At 34.9% G+C, this 12,984-nt stretch overlaps 1 protein-coding gene and 1 pseudogene across 1 annotated transcript; one reads left to right on the forward strand and one right to left on the reverse strand.

Moving 5' to 3' along the window:
- Positions 1-1,792: 1,792 nt before the first annotated feature.
- LOC129869871 (agamous-like MADS-box protein AGL29) lies at positions 1,793-2,326 on the forward strand. The gene has a single exon (XM_055944456.1). It carries the CDS (start codon positions 1,793-1,795, stop codon positions 2,324-2,326), a length of 534 nt encoding a protein of 177 aa, XP_055800431.1.
- A 1,397-nt stretch (positions 2,327-3,723) lies between these two features.
- LOC129869876 (uncharacterized) lies at positions 3,724-8,014 on the reverse strand (annotated as a pseudogene).
- Between the last annotated feature and the right edge of the window lie 4,970 nt (positions 8,015-12,984).

Raw genomic sequence — 12,984 nt, forward strand, 5'->3', positions numbered from 1 at the left:
TTTTGGGTTCTGGAAATTTGGCCTGAAAAACCCTGCACAACTTTTAGCGGCGCATCGCGCCAGGGGCCAAACTACTGAGGCATGTTTCCGGCGCAATAGTGGCGCGTCGCGCCATTATAGCGCCAGGGCCATTTCCCCAACAGTTGCAACCCAGGCCAAAAATGAAGTTCCTGCCGTGCTAGCTTGTCTTAGGATCGTCATATCTCTCAACTCCGAACTCCAAAATTTACATTCTTGGTGGCGTTGGAAAGAAGACTCGACGACCTTTAATTTAATAAGTCGTGGTCCACCTAGATTTCCGTCTTTCAAAGGATAGGGCCATTAGAAGTCAACCCCATACACGAACTCATCCTAACTTAGCCACGACGAACCTTTTTGGGACTTAGCTCGGTCCTAGGGGTCCTCTATGACCCCACATCACCTCCAACGCTCTTTAATTTCTCAGGGACTCATCTTAACTCAAGCACGTACTTTGAACTAAATACGATGGGCCCCACACGTGTACAAGGAAGGCCCGAATCTTAGGGGAAAATTTTGGAGGGGTGTTACAGTTAAACTATGAGTTTTATGATGAAGTTTTATGATATGTATTGACCATGAGTTTTCATATGTTTCAAATGTTTTTAAGCCTTACTCATGTTCATTATGATTGGTCATGCATCTTATGGCATATTGTTTACGTCCCTATTACTTGTTCATGCACATCTCACATACTTAGTACCTTTTATAACTAACACATATTTTGCCTACATTTGTCTCATAATGTAGGGGAAGACGACACTCACGACCATCCTATTCGTGGCTAAAGTTGTTTAGATATCAAGAGCTGGTGAGTCCTCATCTTACCGAGGGCAATGAATTTCCTTCCATGTTACTACTATTTTGATTTCTTCTATTATTTCAGGTGAGCTAGGAGCTTATCCTAAGCCCTCTTCAAAGACTAGACTAAAGACATGTTTAGATGGTATCACGATATAGTCCATTTGGGCATTGCTTGATTGATTCTATCCCTTAGACCCATTCCTTTGAGCTTTTACTTTTGCTTATATTACTATGTTTCTCTATCTTATGTATGCGATGTATACTAAGATGGCTTGGTTGGGGTCCCTCGCATTCCGATCGTCGTGTCACGGCTTGGATCTAATTTGGATCGTGACATATGTATTTTTATTTTTCAAACAGTTAGAGTTAGCTAGGGGCTTGTCCTAGCATCTTATCATAATAGAAGCTTTTCAGACAGTCAGATTTAGTATCAATTTTATTTGATAATCAGATATTTGTCTATATAAGTATTTGAATCCTTATAGAGTATTTCAAATTTTGCTTGTGCACTAGTATTCTCAATTATTTATGTTGAATTTTAGCGTTATGTCAGACCATGGGTTAGATTGGGATCATTTGTAGCTCTAAGCATCGTGTTACAACTAGAGAATAGTCTCGGATCGTGACATTCAATGCAATAAAAAAGAAGGTATTGCTTGATGAGTTACAAGGTAATCTTATAATTAAAGCACATATTATGAAAACACTAAACAAATGTGGTGATAGATTCATAATATGAATGCATTAAACAAATGTGAAAATACACGTGATAGATAGACTCATAATATGAAAGCATTAAATAAACCTAACAATACACATGATAACTAGACTCATAACAAAAAAACTTCACAATACCCGTGACAAATACACTCACCCACCTACTATAAATTACACAAGTGTTCCTCTTAATATTGCTCAGGCTTATTCAACAAAACATCTCATTTTCTTCTTTATATTAATTTCTTTGGCAATGGAAAATGAGACCAAAAGAGGTAAGCAAAAGATTGAACTGAAGTTGATTGAGTGTGAAAAAACATGCGCTGTTAGCTTCTCGAAAAGAAAAAGTACCTTGTTCCAGCAAGAAGATAAGCTTGCAACTAGGTCCGGAGCGGATGTTGGTGTCATGCTTTTCACACCAAGTGGAAAACCATGTTCCTATGGTTCCACAAGTATAGAAGAAATAATTGATAAATTTTTCAAAGTGAAACTAGAGGACCATCAACGTGATTATGCTCAGGGAAAATCAAATAGCTTTGAGGCATGGGAAAATCTCCATAAAGAATTACAAGCATGGAAAGAGAAAGAGAAAAAACGAATACTAATGTACAAGATTATGCATCCTGGCTCAGAAATACCCCCAGATAAACATATGGAGGAGCATAAGCTGGCATTGATGTTGCGGTTAGACAAAATTAAAAAAGAAACACAAAGTGATATTCAGGTTGAGCATTTCAAGTTTGATTTAAATGCTGCCCCTGAGCCAGAAGAGAATGAGAGTTCTTGAACTCATAATTATCATGGAGCTGGTAATTGGAGTTCTTGAAATTGGAGTTATGCTTGGAGAAGACTTTATCAGTGACTAAGTCTTCTAATATAGTCAATTATTGTCTTTTATATTAAGTCACATGTTGTTAGTTTTCGGTCATACAAAATAGAAAGTTAAGAAGTTCTTGTGTTATAAAGTCAGTTTTTTCATCTTTCGTCTTGCTTTGTGTTGCCTAAATTTAAATCAATTAATTTTTTTATTGAACTATCGAACAATGTGAAAGTGATAAATCAAAGAAAACCCTCATACACTTATTGGTTTTCTTTCATGTTCCATCTTCAAGAAAATTATGCATTTACATTTTACTTCTAGACTAGCTCTTTGTGAGATGGTCGAATTTCTGCAATATGAATGTATCTAATATCCATTGACTTTATTGGCATAGTTAAGATTGCAAGAGAAATTGACTCTTATTTTCAACCCGATACATGTATGTATTAAAATAGAGTATCTTATTTCTTTTTAGCACGAGCAAATACACTAATGAGATCTCTCTCATGTACTATATAAAATAAATTTTACTCAATTACATTAGCCTTAGAAAGTTCTTTTTCAAATTCAATTTATTCTTTTCTACCTGCAATTTTGTGTAACCTCAATTACTAAATTACCAATGTAGATATTAATTATTTAAATGCAAAAATACCCTATCAAAATAAGTAATTCATGTACAATAATTTTTAAATTATCAATGACTTTATAACAACTCCTTCATTCCAGGCATTAAAATCTCCGCATAACTAATATTTCCATTTAAAAGGGAAAAATGAGTAAATAAATCCTCTCTAATCCACCCCTCTAATGTATCCCCATTGCAAACAAATTTGAGGTTTTCGTGCGTATTACTTGACTCACTTCTTATATCGGACAAATCCTATATTGTTGACTATTTTTTATACAATGTTGATCCCCATCAACAATTGAGTACTAATTATTTTGATTTTTGAAGAAAAATACACGTTAATACTAACTATTATATATAACATCAACTCTATAATAATCCAACAAAACATTGTTTAGTGAAATGATTGCTCTATAATGTAATTGTAGTATTAGTTGGTATTGTAAGAACTTCAGAAACAAAAAAGATCCATTCCTGAAAGCTCACATGTTTCTATTTTCTATCCTATAATAGGTGTGGATCTTTACACAGTTGTAGCACTTGCATAAATCCATAGCTATCTATTGGACAGAAAAAATGTATCTGAACGACAGCCTTCAAATAATATAGCAAACACCAAGCACTTCGAAGAGGAAATAATGGGCATTCTTGGAAAAAGTCGAAGAAGAGGGAGGAGGGGATGGACGACTCCGAAGAAACCAGATTTTAGAGTTTCGACGATTTCATTGAAGCTTCAAAACAATGGTACCCCTTTACAAATTACAATATACAGACAAAATATACACAAAACCACATCCAACACTCTAGGACGACACAACATCCAGTCCAATTCTATTTCCTTAGAGTAGGATTTTGTAATGTAACTATTGGACATAACATAGGCCAATAGTTCTTCATGATGGGAAAATGTAAAATCTAAATGAGCATACTCAAACTCATTATATGACACCTCCACACTTGCATCCTTCATCAGCTTATAATGTTTCTGTTGGGTTTAATTGATAGGTTGAATGAGAAATAGAAAAAAAAGAAGTGAAGGAAAAAATGATTTGTTCTCTCTTGCTTTATGAAAGCATTTGTCCCACATAGATGGTGGAAAGAAAAAGTCTCCTACTTAAAATTAGAAGCACTCCTTCATGTTGGTAAAGGGTCAAGAAGAGGGTCTCCCCTCGTGCTGTCGTCGTCGCTCGGCTTGATAATCTTTTTGGACTAAATTTTCTTTAATTTTTTCATTAATTAATATTATTTATTTATTTAATTAATTAATTAAAAATCCAGACCCATGACCCGACCTGTTTCTTTCTTTCTTGGATTAATTTAAAATATTTCCCTCCGTTTTTCCAAGGAATTTTTCTGAAAGGTTGCAACCTTGTTCGAAAAGTTGCAAACCTTTTCTCAACAAGCAAACCTTTTTCCAATAGGTACTTTTTTTCTTAAAAGCTGCAAACTGGCTATATATATTTGTTGATCCTCAGAATGTTCCTTACGAAAATTTCTGATAGACATCTTCTTCTTCTTCTTTTCTGCACTTCTTAAAAACTCGCGTGATATACTGCCTTCAAGTGGTTCGCAGTCACCATAATTTGTTGTACTGCTATTCTGGTGAGTAAATCGTTCTATCTTGGAGGAAAGATTCCAAAACCTTAGGAACATTGAGGGGAATAATTTCCTTAAGGACACACTGTGCATTCAGTGGACTCGATTTCTTGTTCTACATAATTTTTTCAGACATTGTTCTTATTTTTAGTTTTCTGTTCTGGTTCTGTTTTTTATTTCAAAATTTATTATTGCTATTTCATCATTTGTTTTCAATCCAGTTTACTAACAGTTTCCTTACCATGGATCGGATGGCCTGATGATCTTGTCTTTACGCCCAACAACAAGATCAACTGGAATATCAATAGGGGAATAGAATTACCCCATATCTAAAGGCTGAGGGGAACCATAAGCTTTCATGTTCGCAGCTGCACTCCCATAGTCAAACATCATAAATTTCTGAGTGTGCCAAATGAAGGGCCATGCAGAATGAAACAGCTAGCATGTCATTCATATTGTAGTGTGGCAACCCTAAGGCTCCAACCCAATTGGAGCTATCTCCACCAACCAAATAACTTATGAGAGTTTGCACAAGGCCTCCAACTGCTGGTAAGTTATGGAAGTCTCTGGCCAACTTGTTAAACAGCATGCGAAAAAACCGAGTGGGAATATGGAAAACTGACAAAAAATGGGCAAGTAGAGGAGACAATTGTAGGAATAAGCATTCCATCATTTCTGAATACGGGATTGGAATCATGATGAAACCCAGCAGGCGATAATAAGATTAATCTTGAAAGCCTATGGGGCTTTCCCTCAATTCGACATGTTAGAATGTACATTAGAATACCAGCTCCTCCCAAACTATGACAAATTGCACAAAGTTTGTAAGGCTGAACATTGCCACTCTCTTCCTCCACAACTTTTTGGCTATTTTCCAATTCAATAACTTTTGTTTGGTGGATCTATCTTCTCTATCATTGCAGGTATATCCCGTGTCCCACGCTCATTTATGGAGTACTTCCAGTACATGCAAGAAGATGCCACACTTGGGAACTGAAGTAACTTGATAGAAATTCAGCAATCGCCGAAATACATAAAATATGAAGTTTTTTACCTTTCAAAAAAAGGTGAAATGACATTTCAGACACAATGGAAGCTGCACGAAGTGATGCACTTACCGATGCGAGGATATATTCTTTGAAAGTGGACCATATCCAGGTAAATAAGTTGCTTGAAAATAATTGCCTTCATGTAGAAGGTAGTTCAGTCACAATAGCAAATTATCTTGCTTTCAGGATAACTTTGATATTTTCATATTATTTTTTATGATTGATAGTGTACTAAACAACTCTGTACCTCAACCATTTCACTGGGTACCTACTACCTATCACCATCATAGGTACCAAGGCTTCAACAGATGGGAACAAATCACCTAAACGGGACTTGAACCTGAGACATGGTTTTTCTACCACTTCATTGACCACTAGGTCATACCGTTGGGTGCAAAATATTGACATTATGAATATGTAATTTGAGAAAAGCCAAAACTGAATTCCCTTGCTGATAACATTCCATAATTCTAGTCCTACATCCCAACTCCCTAGTGAAGTAATTAGCTCATATGCATGTCATAGTTAAATCTATTGAGAAAAGAAAAAACAGTACAGATGTTGAAAGTGTCGCTTAGACAGCCAACTGTGCATAGAACCAATAATTACGTACCTCTGAAGTCCTTCTATCTGATCGACTATCATTTCAACTAAAATATTATAGAAGTATAATAACTCATAAGCCTAGAAGATCTCAAAAGACAACTTGCAATTTATGCCACAGACGGTGTTAACCCAAGTACTCAATAAGTTGAATACTATGGAAAATGATTTTGAAGAGTTCGAAGACATGCGAGGCACACCCCATGGATGAATCAAAAATTCCATGTTGTAGATAAACAACCTTCCGAGGATCACGTCTGTAAAATCAAGTTAGAAACATCAAGGAACATCTACGAATGGGCATCCAGTAGATATAAAGGTATGGTGATAATAAAAAGAACCCAAACCTTAGAATTCTCTCCAAAAGGAGAATAAATCCATCATCAGCAACCACATGAAGAGCTTCATATGGGTATCTACAAAGGAAAGAGTCACAAGTTGAGATTGGAATGCTAAATTAAATTATTTGAAAACTAATGCACACTAGTTAGGAATACAAAGGGTTTAATACACACTTCACCCTTGTGTATTGGTGAGGTTGCCTAAAAATGAACTGGTTTTACTCCAACTCTTGACCAACAAAGTTTTCAACAGTCTACAGAGGATAATTTCTACCCAAACAACACTGACAAGACCAAAATATAACTGGAAGTCTCCTGTTTACACTTGTAATTTCAAAATATTTCCAACATAATTCTTGTCCAAAAGGCAGTATGTCTAACCAGTTTAGACTGATCATTATAACTTAAATAATGTCACTTAGTATTTTAAGGAAATAAGCATTCTCTAGGTTCACTGGATTAGTGACAAAAGACACTAACACAGCATTATGCTAATCTTATCCAGTACTTAAAAGACCTCTAAAGAAATTGGAAATGTATATTTTAGATCTAAACTTAAGAAAAATCTACAGATTAATAGGAAAAACTTAACAAATCCTTTAACTAGGATTGGAAACTTCCAATCCCTTGCACTGTGTATGCGAGAATTTTTTTAAGAAAATTGTGTATGCCATATGTTAAATTACGTACGATGCAGCAAAAACCCTCACCCAAGCTCTGTAATGACATCTTGACATGTCCGAGCATCTGTATTGGGAATGAAATCCCTTTTTCTGTTCTCTAGGAGTAGGATCACTCTCCGAAAGGGTATCCACAGGAACAAAGACACCTGAACCAACGGCGGGAACGTCCACACGACCACTATTGTCAGAAGAAAGCCACTTCACCACTTTCTTTAAGGTGTCTATTGGTGAAAGAAAACAGTGTGCAGCATTGTGAAAAAAAATTCAAAAACAGCCTCCATGGTAATCTTGTTAATCCTCCTGTATTAAGATTAATAAACCAGAAACTATAAAGATGAAAATAAAAAAAATAGTATCCGAATCCACAGAATTCACTGTGTGTCCTTAAGGAATTTAATCCCCTCACTGTACCCGAGGTTATGAATTAGTTCCTCCCAAGATAAAACGGATAAACTATTAAAGTAGTAGCGGTACCTCAAACTTCAATAATTTCAGCGAACTCAAAAGCTAGCAACAAAATCACACAAAGACTCAATTTTGTTTGTAAGAAAATATATGCAGAAGAGGGAAAAATTCAATATTAAAAAATGAGAGAAAATCCTCTATTGATAGACAACAAAAGGTAGTGTGAACATGTGCTATTGTGACTTACCGAAAAAGTCACAACCTTTCAGAGAAGTCGCAACTCTTCAAAAAAGTTATAATTATTTTATTTTTTTGAAAAGTCACAACCTTTCGAAAAGTCACAACATTTCGGAACAGTCACTGCAACGACCTTATTTTGCGACTTTTGTTAATTTTTCTATTTAATTCTTAATTTTTATAGATAATTTATGACTTGTGGGACTGAGTGGTATGATTTTCATATTAATGAAAAAAATTATTTTGTTGTTAAAAATATTTTTTTAAAAAAAGAAAAAATAAATAATAATAAAAGAAAAGAAAAGAAAAGAAAAGAAAATATATATATAAAATCTGATGTCATTAAGCCATCAGATGTGAGTATAAAGCAGCCGAAGCGAATGCACTAGGAAAAACAATACGGAGGAAGAAAGAAAAGAAAAGAGAAAAGAAACATAAAGGAGAAGAGAAAAATAGGGATTTTCATTCCAAAGCGTCAAAGTAATTATTCTCATCCTTTCTATTAATTTTTTATGTGATTATGAACATATTTTTATGGTATATTGGTGGAGAAATAACGCTGAAATAAGAAAATATGACCATAGGGTTCTTCACATAAAATCTTGATTTGTGGGTCGAATAATGATCCGTTTTAGCTAAAATTTGATATGTGAGTTTATTTTATCATGAGTGAACATAATCAGAAAGAAAATTTCAGATTTGACTTCAATAACTCGGGATGATTTTTTGATCCAAAAATAAATATAGCAATATGGGTGTCATTAGATCCATATTCTTATGAATATTATGCATTTGAACAGATTTTGATCTTTCGAAAGTGTTACAAAAGGCTCAAATTTTAAAGTGATTATTCAATTTAAGTGAGGCAAGTAAATTTTTAAATCTCAATTTAAGCTTGTACATGCTTGTATTTCCGTGTTATGTGTACTGGGGAGTAATGAAAATTGGAATGGGTTATTGACTGTATGATTGGCCTTAAAAATGGAGATGAGGGGTATAAAATGGTGATCTAATGACATGTATTAGTGGAATTGATAGGTTGTGATTATGAGTTTATTTTGGACATATGAAATGACTATGTTGATGTGAGATAGGAAAAATTATTGTTATTATCATGTTATTATCATGAATCATTTGAACATGAATTAATTGCATTGGTTCTGACATACTATGCTGAGACTGAAAATGATATAAATCAATGGGGTCGGGCTACACGCTCCGTGGCAGGTATTATGAAATAAAGAGGTCGGATCACATGCTTCGTGGCAGGACATGTATATTAAGGGGACAAGCTACACGTTCCGTGGCAGATAACATGAACAAAAATGTCCCCCATGGGTTTCGGACTGTAATTCAGCAGATGTGTGCTGATAGGACAAACATGCATCATCTCATTGCATTGCATCACATTTTATTGATATTTGTGAATTCGTGTTTACCACTTATTGCTCTGTATATGTTGAATTTGACTTGATATGATTCACTTGATAAAACTACCGATGAATATTCGTAGACTGTATTGTTATTATTGTATAGAGTATAGAGTTGGGCTGATTTTATGCAGGTTGTAGTTAAGGAGGTTCGACTGAGATGACAGGAGTACTTGTATCTATTAAGCTTTGCTTAGTTTTAGTTATCCATTTGCTGAGTACCTGTCACGACCCAAGCCTAGGGCCTAGACGTGACATAGCGAATGAGGAACCCGAAAGTACCTCAAACAAGCCTCTTAGCATTCTTTTAGCCTTTCATAGGTAATGATGATAAATAGACAAGCGGAAATCATAATAATAAATATTCAACTTACATATGTCCAACAATACCTCTAACTATTAGATTTAATGGGGCTAAGACAAGTTCCTAGCTCACCCTCAATCATAATAGAAGAAATGCCATAATAAAATATCTTAACATATCATAAGCTAGAAAGACAAAGGAGTATTGTTCCCGGAACATGGGAACTCACCAAAAGTAGTCTTCGATGGAATATCAACTAGCCACGTGGAGGAGAACGAGGAGGAGCACCGATCCCTACATGGTGATATCATGTAGGCAAAAAAGTATGCGTTAGTACTTTGAATGTACTAAGTATGTAAGGATGCATGAACATTGAGAAAATATTATAACATTTATGTAATATGAAACATAATGTAATACATGCATAATAAATCATATGGATATCCTTTAAAACATTCATTTTGTGGAAAGCTAACCATAACCGACATTTAAGACCATGCGAGCTATTACATGGAATCCAACATAACCCCCTACGTTGGCCGGGGAGACTACTTGCCAGGTAGAACTCCGTCAACTTCATTCATTTCTTTAACTTTAACTTTAAGGGCTATTTATGGATCCATTAGCCTAAGCCTACAAGGGCTCCTATGTTGGCACATAGTTAATGAGACAAGGGGTTGCTACTAGGATTCCCTTACCGAATCCCACCTCAATGCCTCATTCGGTGCTAAGTCAATCCCACGGAATAGTTTAATACTTCAAAATATTCATAGTATATAACTTGAGAATTCAAACATCATATTCGGTAGAATAGCTCATTAAAACATTTGATAATTCAAATATGCAAGAATTGTCCTTATTGCATAAAGAATTCATCATTCATATTATTTCATCATTCTTTCATTTCATAAGACTCCTTTTTTTTATCATAGATATTTCTTTCATAAACATTTATTTGGAGTCAAAGCTTTCAAGTCAAACTTTATTAAAAATATAGTAAAACTAGGTGGGTTCAAATTCATGCTTTAAACAACCCACCATGAATTTCAAGAACCTTTAAATAGATAAATAGAGGAATTACTTGCAAACTATAAATTCATATATATAAAATTACGTTGTATCAAAATAGAGCAATAATCATTAGTTTAACCATGATTCATACTATTAAGTAAAAATAAGAATTAACATAAGAAAATATTACTTAAAATCAAGATATTTAATTGAAAGAGTTTTTGGACTACATGGATGGAAGAATTCATGGATAAACACCACATAACTTAGAGTAAAGCTTAAAGAAAATAAATATAATTTATCATATAATCAAAATAATTTAGACATGAGAGTGGAAGGAATACTCTCATTGAAACCTTACATACCTGGAAACCGAAGCTTTAGTTGGTACCGGAAGACTTAATGAACACTCTTGAGTCCTAGCTTCTCTTCTTGCCGGAACGTTTTGTGTACTACCCGGAATATATGAATCATCGGAATAGTATTTCTTCACTACTAAGAACTAAAACTATATTTGAGAATGTGTATAGAGAGAAGATTTGCTTGAGAAAGCTTGATGAATAAAATGAGGAAATAAGGTGGGTATTTATAGGTGGGAAAGATGACCTAACAATAAATAAAATAATTATAAATAAAAATCTAAACATTTAGTGGAATATATTGATGTCATGGATGATGTTAAATGGAGGACAATTTATGTCATGAGTGATGTCAAATGTATCTAGATCTTTCTATGGTAGGTGAAATGAGTTATCTTTGACAGAATACTCTTTTTGGAAGCTGCGTTTGAATAAGATAAATTCCTTATTAGGATTTGGTGTCTTCATAAGAATTGTAGATATGGAAGTCTAGTTTCATATCGTTCAAGAATCAACCAATTTGGATAAACCTACAGTGAGATATGATTTTTCTTCTATAAACACTCATTTCCGTAACAGCATCCTACCTTACAAAGATTAATTTATTTGACCTACTTAACCTCCGAATCTTAAAATATGGTCTTCATAAAAGTTGTAGGTAATGATCTTGTGGTTACTCAGAAATTTGAATCACTCAATTTAGATATTTCTATGAAAAGTTATGACCAAAATACAGAGGCTGTATCATGTTTAGGCAAAAATTGAAACATCGTATACAACGTTTTTAGGGGATATTACATTATCTCCCCCTTGGGAACATTCGTCCTCGAATGAGAAAAGACTTAGCTTGAGTAGAGTAGAGTATTAACAAACAACCTATCATTAATGCAACAGTGTAATTTAAAATATCGTTTAAAAAATATTTCATAATTTTGCAAGCATGTGACAAGAAAAGTTGAGATGTAAGGATTTCAAGTAATTGAGCAAGGACAACTTAATACCTTAGGTTTGGGTAGAGGGGAAAAGATGAGGGCATCTCTTAATCATATCCGCTTCCGCTTCCCATGTTGCACTTTCTATTTGTTGATTCCTCTAAAGGACTTTAACAGATGCAATTTCTTTGTCCCTCAATCTCTTAACTTGCCGGTCCAAAATTTCCACAGGAACTTCTTCATAGGTCAAGTTTTCTTCAATATTCACTACTGCCATAGGTACAATGGAACTAGAATCACCCACATGTTTTTTCAACATAGACACGTGAAACACCGGATGAACCATGGCCATTTCCAATGGTAATTCCAACTCATATGCAACCTTACCAACACGTCTCACGATTCTATAAGGCCCTACATATCTAGGGCTCAATTTCCCTTTCTTACCAAATCGAACCACACCTTTCATGGGTGAAACCTTCAGATACACCCAATCATCCACATTAAACTCAAGATCCCTTCTTCTAGTGTCAGAATAGGACTTCTGACGACTTTGAGCCGTCTTCAACCTTTCTCTAATGATCTTCACCTTCTCTAAAGCATCAAGTACCAAATCGGGGCCCAATAAGGTCATCTCACCTACTTCGAACCAACCTACCGGTGATCTACATCGTCTCCCATACAAAGCCTCAAACGGTGCCATCTCAATACTTGAGTGGTAACTATTATTATAGGCAAACTCGATGAGAGGTAGATGATCATCCCAATTCCCTTTAAACTCCAACACACAAGCCCTTAACATATCCTCTAGTGTTTGAATCGTCCTTTCGGCTTGCCCATCCGTTTAAGGATGGAATGCTGTGCTCAACTTTACCTTAGTACCGAGGCCTTTTTGAAATGATCTCCAGAAGTGAGAAGTGAATTGGGTACCACGATCCGAAATAATGGATAATGGCACACCATGCAACCTCACCAACTCCCGAATATACAACTTGGCATAGTCTTCGGCACTATAGGAAGTTTTAACCGGTAAGAAGTGAGCTG

Source organism: Solanum dulcamara, chromosome 2, assembly GCF_947179165.1.
Source record: "Solanum dulcamara chromosome 2, daSolDulc1.2, whole genome shotgun sequence".
In the NCBI taxonomy this organism is placed as follows: Eukaryota; Viridiplantae; Streptophyta; class Magnoliopsida; order Solanales; family Solanaceae; genus Solanum; species Solanum dulcamara.

Bases quoted from the DNA above. Each gene is read 5' to 3' on its own strand.
- LOC129869871 (XM_055944456.1), top strand. From the start codon at position 1,793: ATGGAAAATGAGACCAAAAGAGGTAAGCAAAAGATTGAACTGAAGTTG.